Here is a 25,514-nt window from a genome sequence, read left to right as displayed (position 1 = left end):
GACTTATCACATGATTTTCTTTCTTATTCAAATCCATCTACATATTTTGTTTTTAAGCTATTAAATTATATAGTATTATAACTATACATATAATAACGTAATACCTTTTTGGTCATTTTACCGTATTTCTGTGACTGTTGTATTATAATTAAAAAAAAACTCACATTTTGTTTCATTCAACTGTAAGATTATTCTTGTGACTGTTTTCTTCAAGCTAAAATGTAACTGTAACCTTGATATATTGGGGAGTATTAATGTTTCGCTATAATCTTATGTGTATCATGATAAGCTAAGATTACTCAGTGCATATAATACGTTGATCATAGGTAGAATTTTTAATATAAGATATAGTCGAAATGTATGTAAATATATATTTATGTACATACATATATATTTACATACATTTCACAAAAGGCACATCATCAAAAAGCAGTCACGTTTTATTAAAAAACTGGAGTAACCATTTACATCCGTATAAAGACTGGAGTTGAAAACATATTGGGTATTTTCCCATGTACATTTCAATAAATGAAAAATAAAATTAAATGTTGACAATTTTACAAAAGGTTGTTAAAAATTAAAAATAAATATTTAAAAGACCTTTTGCTTTTTTTAACTGAATTCATATAATATAGCGTTTACAGTAAATCGGGAAAACCATGTTTATTAGACTTGTAAATGTATGCTTTTATGAATTTTGTTTTATTTTTCAATTGTGTAATATTGCGATGATTTATATTTTATATTTTTTTATTATAATGGGGAAACATACAGTACACACCACATACATTATACAACAATTAACTCGTTCACACACCAATCAAGTTTCCACTTATAACTAATTCAAATATGACAGTAAACAAGCAATTTAGTAAATTATAAATAATAATTATGAAGATTCAAAAATTTAACAAACAGCCAAAGTCAAATCCAATATTTTTTAATTATAAATTTAATAATGACAATATTACCCGATAGTAACTTGGGGATATACGTAGACAGCAAATCAACATTCAAATTCCATACAGATTATATAGTTGCCAAGGCATTTCAAATGCTTGGCTTTATACTCGGGATTAGTAAATATTTTAAAAATGACACAACCTTTGTACTGTTATATAATTGCTTTGTCCGTTCATTGCTGGAATATGTTTCTATAGTCTGGAATCCACAATATAAAACGTACATTGATACAATAGAAAAAAATCAACATAAATTCGTTAAATATTTTAATTCTAAATATTTCACTCTGAATCAAAATCCGCCTCAATGATTTCCTTACTGGATCGTCGTACAATGCGAGATCAAAATTTTTTATTTAAACTAATACATAACTTGAATGATAGTCCATATCTTTTAAGCAAAATTTACTTTAGATGTAAAAAAGTGAACACACGCAATAGTGCTTTTTTCCACTTACCCTCCACCTCCACTCGAACTAATTATGCTCAAAACGAATTTAAATATCGCTCTTGTAAGAGCTACAATAGGAAGTTTAATGACTTGGACATGTTTTCTTGTACGCTCAATTGTTTTGTTCATCAACAATCATTGTATATATATATATATATATATATATATATATATATATATATATATATATATATATATATATCATTTTGCAAAAGGCTGCAATCCGAAGGCTTAACAATAACTTTAAAGATTTTCATATCATCGGTATACAACAGTAAAGATGCATGATGAAAAATTTATTGAATTATCACACACACAGGAATGGTGATTTTAAAGAAAGAATATATAAGTAATAGTAAAACTACTAAAAGTTACCTAAATCTTTTATCGAACATAAAAGCAAACGTATATAAAAGTAAATTTCATAAGTAATGCATAGGACTGTATTTTTTATTATTGTTAAGAATTTCCAGGTAAAAGAACATTAAAAAAATTGGTATAATAAGTGTTTTAGTCACGCCATCGAAATGCGAACTAGTATACTTTAACCTCGCGGACCAATTAATTCTTGACCGGTCGAATTGAGAGGAAACATGCGAATTATTCACGCCTTAATTAATTTTATATTATTAAAAAAAACCTAACAGCGAATGCGTATCACGTGCTGTGCATATAGCTGATTACATACATATGTACTTACATAGGTATTTAATAAATTTGACTAACTAGTTGGTCTAATGGCTAGATGTAAAGTCGCAGACCCGGAGGTCCTGGGTTCAAATGACAAGTCAGGCCAATAAAAAGTTATTGGATTTTTCTGTCGAAAATTCTCAGTAGCAGCTCGGAGCAGACTCCGGGCTGCCACTATCAACTTCCAGAGAAGTTATGTGTTTGTAAGTTATGTTCCAGGTAATGTGTATACTGTCGTGCCCCGGAAAGCACGTAAAGCAGTTGGCAATTCTCTCTTGAGATTGGGCGCCGTGACCGAAATCGGTCTGGAGGACCTTATAATAAATTTTATGCTATGATTAAATATTAAAATTGGTTATAATAATTTATCAATATAGGTAAAATACTCATAAATATGGCAAAATTTCGGCTCAATAAACTTATACGACATTACTTATAAACGTTACGTAGCGGATGTTTACTTAAACACTGATTTCACTCTTTCTTCTATTATTGGACATTCTAAAGAAGGAGACACACCATTGTTTTACTAATCACTCGCTAAGCAACTGTTATAAGACGTAAGACCGATAAAGTATAATATTATTAATGAATGACACTTTGTTATTCACATTCAACATCTAAAGTATAAAAGTAAATATATATACATAAAACATACATGAGTAGCTAAAACCTTAATCAATTCAGTATTTAACAAGTAATATATGTGACTAAATTAATTGATTAAAGGGTAAATAAAAAACGTCCAATAAATATTAAATAGATGTCTGCTATCCACTGATTTTAGCTCGCTTGGTCAAAAATGCGCTATACATATATATATAATTATTGATCGCATTTTTATTAATTTTATTGAAAGCCTGTGTTGTTTTAAGTGTTGAAAAATATACAAAGTAAACAATATATTAATGGTCTATTTAAGAAACAATATTAAATTAAAGTGAACTATAACAACGGTTTTCCAACGAGATCTATCCTCCAGAGTTATAAAAAATAATGAGAAAAGTTCTAGAGTTACTTGCTGACGTCATAAATGTTTTAAACCGATGTACGAGTATAAACTAAAAATATGTTTTGTAGAGATAGTATTATACAGAAAGCAATATAATTTGAGGGACTTTGTGATGGTATGAAGTGCGAAGTGCTCACTTCTGCCAATAAACATTTGCAACTTTGAGGTTCATAAGAAAATACATTGAATTAAATTGGGTTTGAAATAGAGTGGTATGGTTATTCAAACTGGATTGTTCGAATTTCGAAACATCAAATCAAGAACAATATATTAAACTTTTCGGTGTACCAATCACATTCATACAAAAATGTATGAATGTAGATATAGGATTTAGCGATCTATTTATTTGGATATATCAGTTTATTTTTTAATTTGCTCAGATAAGACTAGATTATTATATATACAGAAATAATATAAGAAATAAAGTGCAAAAACCTAACTATCAGTTAATAATAATAAGCAATAATGCTTAAGCAAGTGTTTGACTCACACTACGTGAACTGTATGACTGTAGGAACATATTTCTCGATCACGTATTACTAGTTGCATGATGTAGGCAAAATTCACATGCTGTTTTCATAATTAATTATTCCGATAATTACAATACATTTCATTTATAACGGAGAAGATCATCCATTTCGATCCAAATGTGAGAACTTGCCTAAATATTTTGTGTAACACTAAAAGGGCGACCCTATTATAAGTGTAACTAGTTCCAATATACATTGGTTCTGTAATAAATATTATTCATTACTTACACTGCTTGGTCAAAGCAAAAAAAAAAGCCGATATGGCCTAGTGGTTAGATTGCGTGAATCTTAACCGATGATCGTGGGTTCAAACCCGGGCAAGCACCACTGAATTTTCATGTGCTAAATTTTGTGATTATAATTCATCTCGTGCTTGACGGTGAAGGAAAACATCGTAAGGAAACCTGCATGTGTCTAATTTAATTGAAATTATGTCACATGTGTATTCTACCAACCCGCATTGGAGCAGCGTGGTGGAATAAGCTCTAAACCTTCTCCTCAAAAAGGGAGAGGAGGCCGTAGCCCAGTAGTGGGATATTAATAGGCTGTTACTGTTACTTACACTGCTAATGCGCTAGCGACTTTGTAGCCAAGATGTTATGTCCCTTGTGTCTATAATCGGACTGGCTCGCTCATTCTCGAAACCGGAACACAAAAATATTAAACAATACTAAGTATTGTTGTTTGATGGTAGAATATGTGAATATGTAAGTGGGTGATGCCCACCCAGACGGTCTTGCACATAGCCCGACCACCAACTAGAGTAACAACGCTTCCCCTCCACATGTCATCTCTCAGTCAATTCTTTTTGTTTTTATGTTCTTCCTCTTACTTTATAACTATCCACATGAATACCTATGACTATGTCTTATGTCATACATTGCTGTATAACATACATACGATATATTACTCTACCATGAAAAATCTGCCGTCAAGCATAAACTGATTATCTAAGGGCCTGTACCTTTTCTATATGGTTTTTCGTTCATCAGATATTTACTGTAATTTTTTATTTAGAGTAATATTTTCATTATTTACAAAGCTTTATTCTATGGATAGTTGTCTTTATATGGTCTATCTATATTGTAGGTCTATGTGTAAACTATGACAATGATTCATGTACCCCCACCTCTTTCCTCTACAGAGATCCCGAGTATTCTGGGGTGGGACTTTCCCATCTGAATCCGACCTAGTTTAGTAGTTTTCGAATTTAGACTTCACGTTTTTTAATCGATCAATGGTCTTTTCAACTTGGTTTTTATTTCATAAATAAATTTAAGACTAAGTGACTCGCTAGCATTTTTCAAAGCGCAATCTTGTTAAACTTGGAACTGTCTTAATCAAGTACTTAAATAAATAACTTTATAACTTCAAAAGTGAAAAGAAATTCTTAAAAATCATAAATTACGCTATTGATGAAAAATTACATTTTTAATAATCAGGGATAAGATAAGGAAAATTACGGAATTACAGTTGCATACGCAAGTAATAGTATTAAGTAAGTATATTTAGAGATGTTTCAGTGATCAACAGATTTATCACCGGAAGTGATCACCGCTTGTTTCGAGGCACTCTAAATATCGACTTAAAAGCCGAAAGATCGAGAATGATGAGGTCTACTCTCCGACCTACCATGCTCCAAGCTGCTCAAGGCTCCGAAAAGTTCCAAATGGAACTTCAAAATCAATTCACCGCGTTGGAAACCGTAAGCAGCACTGATGAGAAAACCGACAAGCTGGTCAAAATACTGCAAAACACATCCCGCAAGTGTTTTCCGCCACAGAGAAATGACAACGCACCAAAACTCTCTGCTGAGACACTCGAGCTCATGAGAAAACGACGAGAACTACCATCGTTTTTATCAGATAAGGCCTTAAACCGAACAATAAAAACGCTGACGCGACGCGATCTCCGACGCTCCAATACCCGTGCCATCAAGGCTGCGATTGAGCAAAATCGGGGATCGAAAGTGTTCGCTCGCAAGTTTGGGAGGCCGCGTCTGACAAAACTTAAGACTGAAAATGGTGGAGTCGTTACCTCTAGGCTTGAGATTGTCGGAGAAGTAGAGAGGTTTTATGGGCAGTTGTCCTCTTCAAGATCGGATAAACCCATGGGAATCAGTATTGATGACCAGCGCGCCCCTCTTACGCGCCATTACTCCGAGGAGCTCCCGGTCATTGACCAAGGCGAGATTAGGGCGGCTCTAGAACAGCTTAAAAACAACAAAGCTCCGGGAGATGACGGAATCACAACAGAGTTGCTTAAGGCAGGTGGGACTCCGGTCCTGAAACAGCTAGCAAGCCTCTTTAATTCCGTCATCCAACATGGCAAGACCCCGGAAACGTGGAGCGGGAGTGAGGTGGTACTATTTTTCAAGAAAGGTGATAAAACCCTCTTGAAAAACTACAGACCAATCTCCCTCCTGAGTCACGTGTATAATCTGTTCTCAAGAGTCGTCACGAACCGTCTCGCCAGACGACTTGACGAGTTCCAGCCCCCAGAGCAAGCTGGCTTTCGATCAGGCTACAGCAACGTGGACCACATCGATACTGTTCGGCAGATTGTGCAGAAGACCGAAGAGTACAATCAGCCGCTGTGTATGGCATTTGTGAACTACGAGAAAGCCTTCGACTCCATCGAAACTTGGGCAGTGCTCGACTCATTGCAGAGATGTCATATCGATTGGAGATATATCGAGGTACTGAGATGTCTGTACAACGCCGCTACAATGACTGTCCACATCCAGGACTGTAAGACGAAGGCGATCCAACTGCGCAGAGGGGTGAGACAGGGGGATGTAATATCCCCGAAACTGTTCACCAACGCGTTGGAAGACGTTTTCAAGACGCTGGATTGGACTAGGTATGGAGTCAATGTAAACGGCGAGTACATCTCACACCTTCGATTTGCCTACGATATCGTCATCATAGCAGAGTCGCTGGAACAACTCACCGAAATGCTGCGTAGCCTAGGCGAGTCTTCCCGGTGTGTTGGTCTCGGTATAAACTTGGACAAGACCAAGGTCATGTTCAATAGGCATGTCGTGCTGGGACCGATATACGTCGAGGGGAAACCTTTGAAGACGAAAGTCTTCAACCAATGCGTCTTACCTGCCATGACATACGGTGCCGAAACGTGGACACTAACTGCGGGACTAGTCCACAAATTCAAAGTCGCTCAGCGTGCTATGGAGCGAGCTATGCTCAGAGTATCTTTGAAGGATAAGATCAGAAATGAGATTATCCGGAAAAGAACCGGAGTCACCGACATAGCTTGCAAAATTAGCAGGCTGAAGTGGCAGTGGGCTGGTCACGTATGTCGTAGGACCGATGGCCGTTGGAGCAGACGAGTCCTAGAGTGGAGACCGCGAATCGGCAAGTGCAGCGTAGGGCGCCCTCCAACCAGGTGGACCGACGACCTTAAGAAGGTGGCGGGCACCAACTGGATGCGGAAGGCGGAGGACAGGGAGCTTTGGCGCACCCTGGGAGAGGCCTATGTTCAGCAGTGGACAACGATTGGCTGTTGATTGATTGATTGATTGACGCAAGTAAAGACAGGGGGTACCGTTGGATTTTTAGTGGATAGTCCGATGTTCGGGGGCGCACTCGGCGCCTAGGACACTGGTCTACCGTTCCCACATACCGCCCACTGTTCCCGTACCCAAATAAAGCTATTTCAAATGATCAAGTTCATCAATCCAATTATCGAATTCAAATAATTTACGTCGGATATAGGTATCCAAAACTAAGAAAAAGTAAATAATAGCTAATTTTTTAAAATTATTTAGTGATCGGATAACTTAGTAAGATTATTTAGTTTTAACAACTAGATAACTAACTTTTAAACAAAAGAAAGTTAAAGGCGCCTTATTAAATAGTTGTGAATTTTATCATAGCGTACTTTGTGTGGTGTTTGTTGCAGGCGTTTGATCATTTAAATTTCTCAATCGTCTGAAGTTCTATGGTATTTTTAAAGTTAGCGCAAGGAAATAGGGTGCAATAAATAAATCGATCAATATAACAACCCGAGTTCCTTCAAACGAGGCGTGAAGAGGCATCTTGCGGGCCGGCAAGGCGAAGGCGGCTAGTTCAGAACATTCTTCCCGACTGTTCTGGCCGTCGTCGCGTTTGGACTCTACTATCACTTACCATCAGGTGGAGTAGAGTCATTTGCCCTCCCGGCGAATATAAAAAAAAAGAATCATCAGAAATTATATAAATACATATCTATTGATTCTCTCACATGATAGTCAGATTTTGCCCTGTTGATCATCTTCGACGGGGATTTGACACATTCGCAGGAGATATTTTGGTGCACAAGTGTTTGCGCAGGCACAGGATTACTCTTTATTGCATCACTCTCACGATGTGACAGCAAACTGACGTAAAAGATCAGCCACAAGCCGCTAAAAACGCTTTAGGCACGAGCCACCACCGACAAAAAAAAATATCTTCAGAACTAAGGACTTCTTAATATACAAAAAGGAAAAGTAAAGGTTTAGGATCCTTCATTGGAACGAACTAGGATCTCAGGACCTACAGCCCTATAAGCTAGTCAACTAACTAATGCTATTAAACCGATAAGGCAGTTTGACTCCCTCACACAGGTAAGTACGAATCACAAATCTTCTTGCCTTCACATAAAGCTAATTTAGTAGGGATATACAAAAACATACTACTCACCGCATTTGCTTGCAAAGTCTTATGTACTATTTTTTATGCATGGAACGTTAATGCGCACAAAGGAATAATTTAAGAGTCTCGCAGTCAAATTGGAAGTATTAAAACGAAAAATTACCCGCTTTGTCTAAATAATAATATTTTAACTTCAGTTTTATGTCTTCACTGAGTTTCTAAAGGAACGAATTCCTACAATCGAATAAAAGTTTTCGAATTTAAAACGAATATTTTAATATTTTTGCTCAAAGTTTTATATCTTCGAGCCTTAGTTAATTATATTTAAATGAGCGACGGTGAACGCGGTCATGGAATACTGAAGATAAAAGTCATTATAAATGAAAATTGGCTTGAATTTTACCTGCCAACTTGTAAAAATTTTAATGAATGCATTTTTATACAACTGATGTGAATCCTAAAAAAAATTAATATTTATATGAAATTTAAATTTTTAAATAAAAAAAATCACTTCTAATAATTTCATTAGTTTTGAAATTTCGTCCCGTTTTTATCGGTAAGGAAAATATCACGTAGAAATTTTCATAAATCAGACGATATTGTTGAACTTCTATCATTATATCCCGCCAGTCAAACTACCATAAAGAAACGTAGTCGAGTAAGCGCATTCTACGAGATTATATCATTCCGTAGAAAGGTTCTTTGTTATGTTTTAGAATGCCAAATACAAACTCGAAGGAATTATTGATTTTGTCACATCCATATTTAGGTCATTTCTATGTCACTTATTTTTTCATTCGTTTTTGATTGGTGGATGCACTTCAAAACTGTATACTGTAACTATTTCTTTCCGAATCGGTAGTAAATTTCAACAATCAATAACAAACTTAATATAATTCTATTCTATAGGTTAAAGATTTTGAATCTTTTTTTTACCTCAGAGAGAACAGTCAATGAACCAATTACCTGCTCGGCGCGTAGATTTTGCGAAACAAAATCTTCGCCTGAAATTAACTTACTTTCATTTTTAACGTGTATAACATTTTATAAAGTAAACTTCTTTAAAAATAAATATGTAGTTATAAATATATTGTACACACTCGCAACAATGTTAACGACGGACTCCCAAGTCCATCGTAACACACACAATCACGTTATCCTTGTGTACGTAATGCGTTCCGGACTTAATACAATGTAAGGATAATACTATCCTCGTCTTTGAGCATCCATAATAGCCTTACAGAGTACAATATTCTAGAGAACGTCGTATTTATTATTTTTTTTATTATTTAAATAGGTGGCAAACTGAAATATGGACCACCTGGTAGTAAATAATTTCTAGCGTCTAACATAACAATAACATTGGCAGTATAAGGAATATTTAAATATTCATCGTTACTACGTCACCAACCTTGATAATTAAGTACTGCCGGTTTTCTCACCCTTCAAACAGGAACACAGCAATAGTAAGTATTGCTACAATACCAAATAGGTACTACAAGTACCGGGCTTTGTGCTAACTGTTTCTGCACCAAGTTAATGTATATACTGTAATTGTAAATGTGATTGTATTGTTACCGACCTTTATATTTCCCAGCTCAACGCGGCTCAGAATTGAAACTTGTCATTGAATGTGACCAAATATTTAAAATTATAGTTTTTTTTTCACCTTTATTTTGATAAGAATTAATACTGTGCGACAAATAAATTCAAATTAAGCTACCATTTATTTTATTTTTCATTTTATATACTTTACTACTGGTGATAGGACAAGCTCCTCTGGGTAGGTACCACCCGCTCATCAGATATTCTACCACAAAATATCAGTACTTGATAATGTTGAGTCAGTGTAATTATTAGTGCCTGTGTTATACAGGCATAAGGGACATAACATTTTAGTTCCCAAGGTTTTCGGCGCATTTGCGATGTAAGCGATGGTTGACATTTTTTACAATGCCAATATCTATGGGGGCGTTGGTGACCACTTACCATCAGGTGACCTATTTGCTCATCCACCTATACCATAAAAAAAATTAAAATAATCACTGTGTTATCTGTAAACGATTATTCTGTAACATTTCTAAGACCTACAATTACTAAATACTACCACTAATTTGATACGTAACTGATAGTTTAGGTACGAACATGGCTCACACTCACTGGGATAACATTTCAAGCAATTATTATAACATATTGTGTTTTGTCTACTATTTATAAATTTAATTAGAAATAACAAATATAAAATATTTGAAGTAATTCTATGAATAGTAAAACCGCAACAAATTTCGGTGTGTGGCTTACGCGGATGACGGTATTGTTTTATACTATTTTGTGATTGATTATATATTCACATCAAAAAAACATAATATATTTATTATACATACTACATCTCATATCTCATGGTACGAGGTATAGAGGAGAATATTTACACATTATTTCAAATATACACATTATTCATTATTATTTAAGAATAACAGAATATTTAAAAGCAACACATTATATTGAAATCATGAACGAGAAACCAAAAATGTCCACTTAATTAAAAACAGTCAACGAAATATTGAAAAACAACAGGACGTAACTTCTTTACAGTACTTTAACGAGATGACATTGAAACGATAAAGTTTAGGCATATAAACAAAAAGCTACATTTAGTACAATGTGACGAAAAAGTATAAAATTAAAATAAAACAGCATTATTTAAAACTTTTCGTAAGAATTTCAACACAAATCAGCAATGCTAAGGAAAATTTTATTTAATTTTTTGAATACCATTATGCAAGCCCATTTTGTTAAGTATATATTGTTAGGAGATTGTTGTTGATGAATTAATAAAAAAAAGTTAATTGAATGAGGCAGTCATTGGTCAGTGGCTTGATGTAAGGCCGCAGACCCGGAGGTCCTGGGTTCAATTCCCATGTCGGGCCAATAAAGTATAAAAAGTTATTGAGTTTTTCTGTCAGAAAATTCTCAGTAGCAGCCCGGAGTCTGAGTGTTGGAAGTGTGTACACTTCCGTGCCTCGGAAACCACGTCAAACCGTTGGTCCTGCGCCTGAACTCTTTCTAGTCGTGTCGTATTGCCGTCCCATCAGATTATGAGAGTGAGGGAAGAGAGTGCATGCAGTTGTGCACTATAATACGCACTCCTGCGCAGTTAGCTAATATCTCTTGAGATTGGCCGCCGTGGCAGAAATCGGTCCGAAGGACATTATTATTATTACTGTTAGGATACAGTGTATCTAGAAAAAATTTTGTAACCACTTAACACTGTTTATAATATCACTTTTATCACACAAATAAATGTTGAAAGTAAATAATCACTGGTACTGCAGAGGACTGTCATGTCAGGATGTAACACTTTTATTAATTGTCAATTATTTAACATAACGTATCATTGGACAAATTTTGTAGATCAAAGCTAGCTGTTTCATATTTAAGTTTTCTTGATAAATTATGTTTAACTATTTTTAAAATCTGTAAGTATCCCACTGTTGGAAGGCTTTTCCTTGTGGAAAAGACTGGGTAGTTATTGCACCAAGTTGCTACAATGCAGGCTGTATTTCTATTGTTGTTTAAATTTATGTATTTACGTATTTATTATATGTGTATTATATTTTTTTTTATTTAAAATATTTTTTTCTCAGTCACAGTCTACAACTTTGTGTATAAATATTTAAAATGCAAAACATCTCGAGAACCGTAAATAATTCAAAGAAGTTGGCTTCGTAATTGGCTCGTGTGAGTCAACATTTCTAGGCGTAGAAAACTCTTCCTAGTAACTAGTTTTATTAACAAGTTCACGATAAAACTCAATGCTCTATTCATTGTACATGATAAAGTATTTCATGCTTTTTGTGAAAAATATAAAATAGCACATTTTCATTTCAGGCGCTCTGCCGTGGATGTTGTGGGAGAAGCGAAAAGGGACCACGAGAGTACCACGCAGTGGCAACAATCTGATAGAGACAGGTGATTTGATATTTCGAATTACAATAATAATTATAAGTATTTTATTGACATTCAAAAGTATATTTATACTAAGAATTAAAAATAGACCGTAGGACAATATTAATGTTATAGTATGCAGTTTTTTTGCAATAATTATACGAAAAGTTTATTATATAGCTTACTTTTTTCTGAAGGTGGAGATAGATAAGGTATCCTAAGTTCTTTTCTGTACGTGATAACGTGTATACAAAATTTAATAATAGTCGGTTGAGTAAAGACTTGAAAGCGAAACAAATAAATCAACTAATTTTCGTATTTATATCAGTTACAATATAAAATTACGAATCTCATGAAATTAATTATGAAGTTGATATTTTATTTATACACATGGCAGAAGAGAAATATTTACAAACATATAACTATAAAAACAAATCCCTTCTAGTCATAAATCTAGGCATATATTTTTTTTAAATCGTCGATCGTCGATCGTCGAATTAAAATAGATACTTAATATCTGTAATAAAATTATTAAAAATATGTATATACATCCAAATCTTCGATTGGTCCATATTTAGTATGTTTGTTTCGAACATTATTTACAGAACTCAACGTAATTGACCGACGTGCTGGAGCAGTTTGTAGATCCGCAGGGACTACAAACAGACTCGGGCAAAGCGACGAGATAAATTATTGGAGATAGAAACTAGAAGCTTGCATTGATTTTGTGACAAAGAGGCAGATTCGAGAAACTTTTAGAAATTCGATTTAGAAAATGATTGTTAAAATCGATAACAAAATTTCGTTTCGCATGATAATCCACGATCCAAAGATTACTTACAAAGTCTATGCACATTTTTTTTATTATGTCTCATGTTACTTCACACCGAATTACAACTTTAATTTCTATATATATACATATATATAATAAAAATTGTAACAGTGTCTGTACATGAATTTTTTGTTTTATATACCGCGAATTATTAAGACTTTATATTGCAGTGTTTAAGCTATGACGATGAGTTATTCATCCAGTGTAATTACCCCTACCCTTAGTGACTGCTATTGATGGTTAGCGGCATATTGACGATATAGAGGTTTATATAGCAGTTTCAGTTTCTGTGAATAAATCAATACAATATACAAGGTGATGATTAGGATTTTATCATAGGATTGAAATATTTTCCATCATTTATGGAATACATTTAATTCTAATTAGATATTATATTATAACAATTAAGTCTAACAAGATCAAAAAATATGTATTATTCGTATGTGTCATTATTATAAATCCTAAAAGGATGACGTAAAATAAACACAGATAATTAAAACAAACAACGCCGTCTTAAAACGATACACCTTTGCTCCACAATAATTACTCTAATTAAGTTATTTAATCATAACACGAGTCTTATTTATCTTGCCAAAGTTTAATTATATGATATTTACAAAACAAATTCCTCGTAAATTACAATACAGCTGTAAGTTGGTAACAAACGATATATATTTAATGGAAAAAAATGCATTTTATTTATTTTATAACAACAGAGTTTATACAATTCAGTCTAATTAGAGTTAAATAAAGGATTTTACATTTTTTAAATGTTAGTTATCAAGTACATAAAAAAATTGTTACTTTTGTTCTTCCTTGTTTAGTGTTTAAGACGGTTATAGTTTTTATGAATATATTATTAAAACATTGAAAAGACAAATTGCAATAACAGAAGCAGAGACACAAGCAATGTGTACGCAATTTACATACACCGTTTATTTAATTGTTTAAAAAACGTGAACATTTGTTTTTGGTACTAACTATATAGGTGCAGTAAATGACGCATAAGACGAATTATATTATAAAAACGAATTATATATATAAAATATATTATGTATGTTGCTTTAAAAAATATTGAAGATGCATTATAGGTTGCAAAAAAGCGTTGAGCTAGCATTCGTTCATTATCGTGCAGTACATCTTATATTTTCATTGTATTTAATTATCATTCATTTGTAATATTATTACCGGAAAAGGGTAATTATTGATCTGATTGCTGATTCTTTTAAGTAGGATCTATATTCCGTAATAGTAGTAAAGTAGTTGATTTTTTTGGTATTGTCTACCACATTAAAATATAACATTCGAAGCTACTTTATAAGCTATATTTAGAAATATTATCTAAGTCCTTGACACATAAATCGATTTTTTTATTATTACAGGTAATTTTAAAAATAATTGGCATCTGTCTCTCTGGAGACCTTCCAAAATAATAAAAGTACTTTAATCGAAGTTTTGATATGAAATTGACTCTTGAGATACGCTTAATATATCTGTAAACATTTTAAATTGCCAAACGTTGATTTGTTGAAAAGTAAAAATAAAAAATGGCGAAAATACATACAACTTAATTGAAGAAAAAAACGTTTTATCTAGTTAACCAGACTTAATGGTCTCATGACTTTAACGGCGCTTTAAATGAGCTATGAAAGAAACTCAAACGTTTGATAATTTTTGTTTCAATAAAAAAACATTCCTATGTTAGATAATACCCTTATAAAAATATAATAATAACAAATAATTTAAGCTTGGATTTTTCCTTTACGGTGTCCTCTTCTATAAATAAATTGCCATGAATTATGCATGAACTTTACACTTTTCCACCCACTGGCCTTGTGTAGGTAAAGATTAAATAAACTATATCAGAGGATGTGATCTAGTCCGCGGCTACGACCTACATCCGTCGACTCTTGAAATACCTATCGAATACAATTTAAGCGAATATTGAAATATTATATGAGTGTGTTAGAGAAAGCTTCACTTTTCGTTTATTAAAATTACTTTCCAGCGAGATAAACCAAAGTGTTTTACTGGGCTAACAGATTTTGAACCATCAAATACAGATAAATAATAAAATATAGTTAGTAGTTTAGGCAGATATTATTTAATTCATGATTTTATGCATTTATATTAAAATTTATTTATTCAATATAATGGTAATACAATATGCAGAAATCGTTAGTGCTACAGTTGGGAAAATTCAATAATACCTCGCTTATCTAATTTATCTTTTATAATACCCTTCCTCAGTTTAGTCGTTATATAATAAAATATTTAAATAAATACATAGTTCTTGTATAGTAGATTATTATTTACTTATCTACATAGTATATACTATATTGAAATTTATTTTAGTTTTTTCATAGATTTATTCCAATTTCAATGATGATACCAAATAAAGGAAGTCCTTACTGATTTGTTATATTTTAAAAAATATAATTTATTTTAATTTATTATAGGTACGTACTTCTTTGACAATATTTTTTAATATAATTTTATTATTAATGATAACTGATGACTGATAATGTTACAGACTACTGGTGGTAGAGCTTTGTGCAAGCTCGTCTGGGTAGGTACCACCCACTCATCAGATATTCTACCGCAAAACAGCAGTACTTGGTATTGTTGTGTTCCGGTTTGAAGGGTGAGTGAGTCAGTGTAATAACAGACACAAAGGACATAACATCTTGGTTCCCAAGTTTGGTGGCGCATTGGTAATGTAAGCGATGGTTAACATTTCTTACAATTCCAATGTATATAGGCGTTGGTGACCACTTACCATCAGGTGGCCCATCCTATTCTATATAAAAAAGACTTTTACTGTATTGATGTGTTCTGGTTTGAAGAGTGAGCCAGTGTAACTAAAGGCACATGGAGCATAATATCTGAGAATCCCTATTTTGAAAAATTGGTGGCACATTAGCGATGTAAAGAACAGTTAATACTTCTTACAACGACAATGTCTATTCTGTCGGTTCTGAATACTTACATCCGGTAGCTCATTCGCCTAACTATTTTATAAAAAATATAATATATATTTTATATTTGCTCAGAATTGTCAACATAAAATTACCAAAAGGCGATCGTTTCATTTTTAAGGTGTATTATAATTTATAAAGTTACTACAAGTATAATAATATTTTGCACATAAATGTTCGTTTACATTTTGTTACTTAGCAACAGATTATCACTAACATTAGTGTAATCGAAATTTCCCTATAAACAGAAATGAAATTGTACATTTCTCTTTACAAACCCACTTCTATTCTGACATCTGAAATGCAACGAAACCATACAATTTCCTTGAAATACCTATTATAAAACGGACTATCCTTTGAGAAGTGAACATAAAATGTTCTTGAACATTATTCATATTAGTCTATAACATAACGCCCCGTTTTATTCCCTCCACTGGTGACGGGAGCTGATTCATTTTTCGTCCGAAGAGTCTGAAATGCGATTCAACGGTCTCCCCGTTCCTACTAGGATTATTGCGACTATTCTCTATATTTTATTATTTATTTATATTTGTTATATTTTCATTGTGGACATGATTTGCAAGTAGCAATTTTTAATTCAAATCGGTAGATACTGATTTAAGTACTCAATGTTAATATTATTAGTCTCATTTTTCTGTGTATATTATCGCTAACAGCGTAAAACACAAATTAAAATATGTTAAAATATAATTATTAATTTGTATCTTTCTAATTCAGGTTGTCAGCCTACCCAACCACAGATCGATCTTCACTTCTACGTTCACATGCTGCCAAATCAGCTGAATGTAGCGGCCAAGGATCCCCGAAAGCTAGACGGATACCTAGAGAATCCAGAAGAGTGTCTCTTGCACAGGCATCTGGTTATGTCCAGCTTAACCAGTACAGACTTTTGGAACCTATTGGACAGGTAATCAATATGTATTTTTTGACAAAGAAGCAATTTATAAACACACACATAAATACAAACGCTCGCACAATAATATTTTACATTTTCAAATATTATATATTAGAACCTTATTGTACAAATACTAAATAACATAAAGTGCGTAAAATTCGATAGAGTGATTGTATATTATTGAATTGAATGATCATGACAGACAACTTTTTTTTTTCTTTTTTTTTAATTTATTCAAAAAATACTTAAATTATACTATTATATTCTTATCTCAAAAAATCTAACAATATTATAAAAGGCATATTCATTTATTATTTTTAAATTACGTGCTTAAATTACAATTCAAGTAATAATAAGTTTCTATAGATGTAGAGGGCTCTCCCTCTTATTAAGCTTGCACAAACTATAATAGATTCTGTAATTTAAATGAATGGAGACGGTCGTGGAACTATCAAAGAGCTATAAATTTGTAATAATTCTGATAACTTCGGCAATAATATTTCACACTGGCCAAAGGATTTCCCTTTTACTTAAACGGATTTTGAGATCGGTCGACCAAATTGGAGTTGTTTTAGGGATAAGGATTATTTTGTTCTTTTATCCCAAAATCATAATGAAACATAAATTTTCAACGGATCAAGTATATTACTTGTTCTTCTCAAGATCTATCAAAATTGGTCCTTTCAAATTTGAAATTTATAGTCAAGTGTACACTACTATATGTTTGTTATTTACGCATTAAAGGAAAAATAATATTTAAATGTGAAATGAGTTTGAAACACAATCGCACCTTTAACATATTATTTTGACGAGGTATCGACAGTTGCATGTGTGGTCTATTTATGTAGGCTAGGTAGTCATAATACTAAAACATATCTTTAGTTTATTAATTCAGACTGCCTCGTTAGTCTAGTGGCTTGATATAAAGCCGCAGATTCCGAGGTCGTGGGTTCAAACCCCAGGTCGGAGTCTGAAAGTTGGAAGTGAGTGAGTGACACTCTCGTGAATCGGAAAGCACATAAACTCGTTGGTCTCTGTTTGAACTTTTTCCGATCGCGTGGGGTTGCCATCCCGTTGGATTATGAGAATGATTATAGAGACTGCATCTGTGTACGCGCACACACTTATGCACTGTAACATATCCTGCGCAGTTGGATAATCTTTCTTTAGATTTGCCGCCGTGGCTAAAACGGTCAGGAGGACATCATTAATTAAATATAAATATTTTGATAATCTTGTTTTTTTCTAGGGTTCCTACGGCATTGTCAAGTTAGCCTATAGTGAAGAAGATGACACTCATTATGTAAGTTTAAATCCTTTTATTTTTAGTTTGAACTGTTTGCTTCATTACATCCTCGCACTTTCTCATAACATTAAATGTAAAATTAAAATTGTCATTATTTTTATAGTTCTGTAGTGTGTAGCAACAAAAAGGTTTCTTTTTTCTTTTAAATGAGATTACAAATTTTCTGATACCAGTAATAATATATGTTTACAAATTTAACAAACATAAAGTCAATTCAACACAAGCTTACCTTTTTATCGGTTTTAATGTATTAATAACAAAAGTCCTCAATAACATTCCTTATTAACAAAAACTTGGCGTATCTCGGAAATTACGTATAGTCTGCACCTGACCTCTCTTTTAATTTGCCAACATACATACTAGTGCACTATCTCTACGTGGCTAGTCTCCATTAAGATTAGTCCCGTGACAAACGAGAACCCAAACTTAACTTCTCTATCTCCACATCGTGGGACTTTGCCAAAAAAAAAGTGCTTTAACGTGTAACCAACACGTTACGTTACGTTTGTTTCTTAAATAATTTGATGCTTTCAAAATGTTAATCAATATATGGCCAAGTTCACGGTGAGCGATCACAATCTGTTTACTTGAGTATAACTAATTGATCCTACGAGACATTGAACACGGTGACCGAGAGCATCTATTAATCACGGATTCTTAATGGACAAAAATATTTACAGTTCGAAAATACTTCTGAAATCGAAAGTTAGAAATTAGCATGAATAGGAAGTTAAAAGTATAAATTAAAATTGGTTCCCACTATATATGTATAACGAGCGTTAACTTGGAAAGAAGGTAGTATGTATTTTCTTGTTTATTTTCAAACCACGTTACACACGTCACACCAATGGACACATGCTTCCTAAGATCCTCAAGGCCTCGTTCATAAAACTGCATTAGTGATTGTGTAATAATTAAACAAATCCGCTTATGTTTTAATGCAAAAGTATATAATTTAACGGTAGAGCTTTGTGTCCATCTGTGGATGTTCCACTAACCCACCACCTTTTTTTACCGCATTTACTGTGTAACATGTGGTTTGTATTTCATTCAGAGCCAGTGTCTATAGGTGCAGAGGAACACTTACCATTGGAGACATTCATAATAAAAAATACTTCTGTATACTAATAATATATTTTTGGAACACAAGTACGTAATGCCTTATTAGAAATAAAAAAAGAATTGTATTAATACGATTAGACCTGCCTTTTTATAATTGTATCACCGAATCTATACATACAATAATTTATACATATATTAAAGCTGTAAAAAACGCGTGTCAAATTAAACAAAAAAAGTGTGGGCTATAAAAAAATGAGTAACAAAAACGAAATTGCATATTTTTAAATATGTTAATAAAACCGGCTTTCACGCGGACAAAGTCATGGGCACCAGAATGTAAAAATAACAATGTTGAATAAGACATTAAATATGAATTATTGGAAAACATATTAATAAATTACATGGAAAACAAATTTTTCCAAGTAATTTAATACTCTTCGCGACCAAGCGTAATAACTGTGACATGGAATCTTAGGTAAAGCTAAAGTGCAACCTGTAAAACCGTTTTGTCTTAATTTTCTATTAAAACTGTAACAAAGAACTTCAAGTAATCTACAATTGCATTGTTGAATATAATCTGTCTCACTAATTAAATCCTATCTTCAGTTTGGCACAAATGTTCTCAAAATTTAAGTTAGTAAATTTAGATTTTTTAAACACAATGTACCTGTAACGAGAGCCCCGTTGGCGCTTCAGGCTGAATTTATTTAAAAGTTCCTAACGAGAACCATGCAATATTACTCCACTATCGTAATATCGTATCGTATCCACTCAATTATCGTAAACTTCGTGTAATATTATATACATTATTATTATTTTCTTTTCTTATTATATTTGTATCTCTACAGACGTGTTTTCCATACCTTTGGTGTATCATATCTTTAATTTATATTACTGTTATTTTAATATACCTGATACTATGAAATATGGTATTCATATAAATATAAGCTTACATTAGACGTTGCAAAGTTCAACTGACTTCTTCATTGCTTATAGTGTAATTTCTAGTAATTTAGTTTAAGAAACAACTTTAATATATACATTATGAAATTCACCCCATACCTCATTAATTTTATTTAAGATTTTAAGAATAGAAATCAATAGTTCGATTTCATATCAAAACTTTACAACGAAAATAATCTACGATGATATAGAATAAAATCGAAGATGTGCTACTGGAACCATTCTTATTTAAATGTTTGTATATTTGTCCTCTATGCGTTCCTAAACCATTCAACCGATTGTGATTGTGATGTGTGTGAATGAAACTTGGCTAGTTTACTGCTTATAAGATCTCTGACTCAAAAAAAAAACAAGATTGGGTATTTGTATTTGTCTTTCTATATAAACGTTTTATGTATAAATTTTCTTAAATTTTTTTTTTTCGAATCTTACAAAATATTTGAATGTATTTATTTTTCTAGGCTATGAAGATCTTATCCAAACGTAAGCTGATGCGACGCGCTGGCCTCTTTGGTAGAACTCCACCTAGAAGACCAGGACCTGGTCCTCCACCGGACCCTCTGCAGAGGGTGTACCGAGAGATCGCTGTACTGAAAAAACTGGATCATCCGAATGTTGTGAAACTTGTTGAAGTGAGCATTGAATCTAATATACGAGATACAAACAATAAAGTCATTATATATATTTGACTATGACATATTTTTTATGTTATGATTTGAGTTTTAAACTCTATCTGTGTTACGGATGTTCGCCACGGAGTTGAAAGGTTGTCTTTATTTATTTAATAGGAACACTAACAACATACATATTAAATGGTGGCAGACATAACATCCAAAGAGAATAAATCAACTTCTGATTGTAAAAACTAGATCTCAACACGCAATCCGCAATGCTCGTAAATAGCATTCAAGTCCATCAGTTTCCCGCCATAAAGAGTATCTGTCAATGTTCTTGTTGCCAGATTAAAAATATAGATTATTATTGATTAATATACAAAATGACAGATACTCTCCACTAATATTTAATATTAATTCGTAGCACATTTAATATTATATATTACAATCTTACTTAGTCCTACATGATATGTATATCGATTACAAGTGTACACAACAATCACGAAGTATCACATCAACATAGAATAAAATAAAAAATAAAAATTATTAACCTTAGCTTTCTTCATTAACACAAATACAACAAAAAAAAAATACAAAAATACATTAAAAAAACAAACAACAGTATCTCAACGCACTATTTTTAATGATGGACTCGCTGACAAAAAGTAATCCATGAGCTTTTTTTTAAAAGTAATGAAGCTGTCATTAAAGAATGCAAGGCCATGTATAACTTTTTTCAATTCATATGCACATATGCGCACTATCGTATCGTAGTAGGAACCATTGAGTGTGAGACTAATAAATCGTAAGTGATTTGATGAAAATTACTACTTTAATAAAGTCAATTCAACAAAGTAAAGAATAAGAACTTTTGAATCGTAATCATTAAGCCAGGAGGTGGATAGTGAAGCTTTGACTATTCCTAAGCCTTTCGAGCTTTGCTACCAATTAAAAATAAATATCTTCGTTGCACATAAAACGAAAATATATTTATTTTTGCTTCATAAATAATGATCTATTCATTTTATCATAACATAATTATGTCAGATAATTGATTTAAAATCGAGAGAGAGCTACTTTAAATTTATTTAATAAATATCGAATATCAATAAATTCCCTTTACACACACAAGATTAGTTTAATTCTTAATTGCCTTATAGAAAAGTTTATATGGACGATAAATAAAACAATTATTAATTATTATATTTATATCTTTTATTATATTTATCTAATCAGCTATACTTTTTCATACTTTGAGTAATTTAATTTGTTAGATTCACTAAACATTATATTTTATAGCGCGAACCGCAACCTAATAACATGTTGCCTAACCGCATAATTTACAACCATATTTGCACTCATTACGCTAATTAAATTCGCTTCTGATTCGCTATATCATGATGTTTGTGTATTGATTTGACTTTTAATCACCACTTATCTATATAATATATCTAAATAGATAAAGACAAAACGGTTTAATATCATTTCATCTCCTGTTTGTTAACTTTTTTTATTTGACACTTATAGAAAAGTTTCAATGTTATCAATAAAAAAAAATTAGTAGAAAATTATGTTCATATTTGTATGCTTACGTCAAATTTGACCACTGTACGAATACTTTTATAGAAAAAAAACATAAGTATGGCAAAATTAATTATTAAATAAAAAATATCTGACATTCAAAATAACCTACAATTTTTTTAAATATGTCCGGTTACAATTAAATTTTATAGGTTATAATAATCAAAAAACAATTCGTTTTATACGTAGAACTATCTAGAAGGCGTTATTAGAAAGCGTCTCTATAAAAGCATTTGTGAATGTGATGTAAAAACTTAAACTTTAACGAGTTACGTAAACTCGTAATTCAAAAGCAATCGGTTACTGATGTTCAATAACAATTCATTACATATAGGCAACCGTAATAAATTATTTTAACAGTTTTTTTTTTCACACAATACACGTATAAATAAGAAAGTTAAAATTAATTACATTGTATTTCAAATCCTCATGAAATGATTAGAAAATCGTCATCAAAAATTACAATATACCGTCAAGACACACATGTATTTCCTTTAATAAATTATCTTAATTTAATATAAACGTTCACCTTAGGTTCTAGATGACCCAGCAGAAGACCAGCTTTATCTCGTCTTTCAGCTACTAGAAGGAGGGCCGGTGATCGACATTCCGACGGAGAATCCCTTGAGTGAAGACGTAGCTAGGAAATACTTTAGAGACGCTCTATTGGGTATTGAGTATTGTGAGTAAAATTAAGGCATTTTTGTAGGCAAATTGTAATAAATAAAATTTTTGAATAAATAAAATATAATTTCGGGTAAAACGAGAGGAAAAGGAGGGAAGAATCTCTTCTTAAATTTCACAATAATTAATGGAATAAAATTACTCTTAAATCACATTTTTTATTTTAAATGCATCTTGTTCACATGTCACACCATTAATAGTTTTGTTTTATGATTGCTTCAGTACACTTCCAACGCATTGCCCACCGGGATATCAAACCTGCAAATCTTCTTCTGGGTGAGGGCAGAGTGCAGGTGGCAGACCTAGGAGCTTGCGGAGAACTTGCCGGGGCTGGAAGACTATCAGGAGCCGTTGGGACTCCAGCATTTAGGGCACCGGAGGCTGTGGCCTCAGCTGATAAATATATTGGTGAAGTTAGTTCAATTTTTATAAGCTTATTAAAGAATTCAAGAAGTTTATTTGTCGCTAATTGGGTTTATTTTATAAAAATAAAATATGGTAAATTAACAGCCAGTAAATGTCCCACTTCTGGGCAAAACCCTCCTCTCTTCTTGAGGAGAAGGCCTGGAGCTTATTCCACTACGCTACATCAGCGTCAGTCAGCATCAATTCCATCGCGAACAAAAAAATTTGGCAACTCCTTTCTTTGTCGCACTTCCAAAAAATGTAATTCCTTACCAGCTCACGTGTTCCCCTCCTCTTACAACCCGGGTTCCTTCAAACGAGGCGTGAAGAGGCATCTTGCGGGCCGGCAAGGCGAAGGCGGCTAGTGCAGAACGTTTTTCCCGTCTGTACTGGCCGTCGTCGTATTTGGACTCTACTCCACTTACCATCAGGTGGAGTAGAGTCATTTGCCCTCCCGGCGAATATAAAAAAAAAAAAAAAAAGCGCGGGTTGGTAGTTGAGTTTTTTATATAAATAAATACAGGTATAGATATTTCTAATTATCATAGACTAGACAATTCAGAAGAAAGAGATAAGTATTGACCCTATATTTTTGTTTTGATGTATTGATATTATACCAGACAAGTTTGATCCTATGTGTAAGATCACATCAGATTTGTCCCTTGTGTCCGTTCAATGACCTTTCGCATCTACCTACAGCACCTAAATACAGCATATTTTAGAAAAAAATAGTTTGAATTAAACAACATTGACATTTAGCTTAAAAAAAATAAAACAAAATATTTGAATCTTGTATTTATTGAATATAAAATGACTACGATCATTTTTCTCAAATAATATTTTATATACTATTGGAAATTACCGATGTCATATAATTTATACAAGTGAAATATTGTAAAAATTTACTTTAATGGAATGCTTAGGACATTTATATTACTAACAAAAACCAATAACACAGCTTTCGATAATCCATTACAGTTCGTATGGAACCAGGTCACATCAGTTTACTGAAAGTTTAACAATCCACTATTCCACTAGTAACGAACATTTGATTCACCTCGTTGACATCTCACTCCAGACATCCTGTTGATAATAATGGGTACTATTCTCTTGTCATCTATCAAACTAAAGTATGTTTAATATATACCACAATAAACTTCTCATTATTATATAATCTTCATTGATAGATCGATTTGATCTTAATAACATTGAGCTAATATAGCAATGGAATGATTTAACGTTTATTGTAATACAATTATTATTGCAAATTTTGTTAATAAAGCTGCTGTTACCGATACTATATTGAACAATGTGATTATACTATAGACACTGAATCCTTCGAAATAAATTTTATATGCTTAAGTTGATACAGCCGAGATGATTAGAACGCGTGAATCTTAACCGATGATCATGGGTTTAAACCCGGACAAGCACCACTGAATTTTCATATGCTTAATTTGTGTTTATAATTCATCCCGTGCTTGACGGTGAAGGAAAACATCGTGAGGAAACCTGCATGTGTTTAATTTCATTGAAATTATGCCACATGTGTATTCTACCAACCCGCATTGAAGCAGCGTGGTGGAATAAGCTCCAAACCTTCTCCTCAAAAGGTAGAGGAGGCCTTAGCCCAGCAGTGGGACATTAACAGGCTGTTACTGTTACAAGTTGACAGATAATATTTGATTTTACGTTACAAACCGATTCAACTAAATCCAGTCCCTCGACTGGCAATGTTTCCAATCGGTTAGACTACGTCTCAGCAGATTGCTCATTTGCTTCGTTAATCAATTAAAGTGAATGTAATTTTTTCTCACCCACGTTCTCGTATAAGATTATTAAATAAAATTAATTCAAGATTAAGAAGGCCTGCAGACTGGTTCAGTAAAAGACAAATTGACTTTGGAAATCATAGTAGTTGGACTAGTTAAACTTAGTTTATTTTTAAA

At 32.7% G+C, this 25,514-nt stretch overlaps 1 protein-coding gene across 1 annotated transcript in view; it reads left to right on the top strand.

Moving 5' to 3' along the window:
- Positions 1-25,514, top strand: part of LOC126775217 (calcium/calmodulin-dependent protein kinase kinase 1) — a 99,402-nt gene that overhangs the window by 67,083 nt on the left and 6,805 nt on the right. The window contains exons 2-7 of the mRNA XM_050497007.1: positions 12,168-12,248; positions 16,773-16,962; positions 18,200-18,253; positions 20,743-20,913; positions 23,011-23,158; positions 23,383-23,573. Of these exons, the coding sequence (XP_050352964.1) occupies positions 12,168-12,248; positions 16,773-16,962; positions 18,200-18,253; positions 20,743-20,913; positions 23,011-23,158; positions 23,383-23,573 (835 nt within the window). The remainder of the gene's footprint in view (positions 1-12,167; positions 12,249-16,772; positions 16,963-18,199; positions 18,254-20,742; positions 20,914-23,010; positions 23,159-23,382; positions 23,574-25,514) is intronic.

The sequence above is a fragment of the Nymphalis io genome, chromosome 18 (assembly GCF_905147045.1).
Source record: "Nymphalis io chromosome 18, ilAglIoxx1.1, whole genome shotgun sequence".
NCBI lineage: Eukaryota > Metazoa > Arthropoda > Insecta > Lepidoptera > Nymphalidae > Nymphalis > Nymphalis io.
This window is presented reverse-complemented; position numbering and strand designations above follow the sequence as displayed.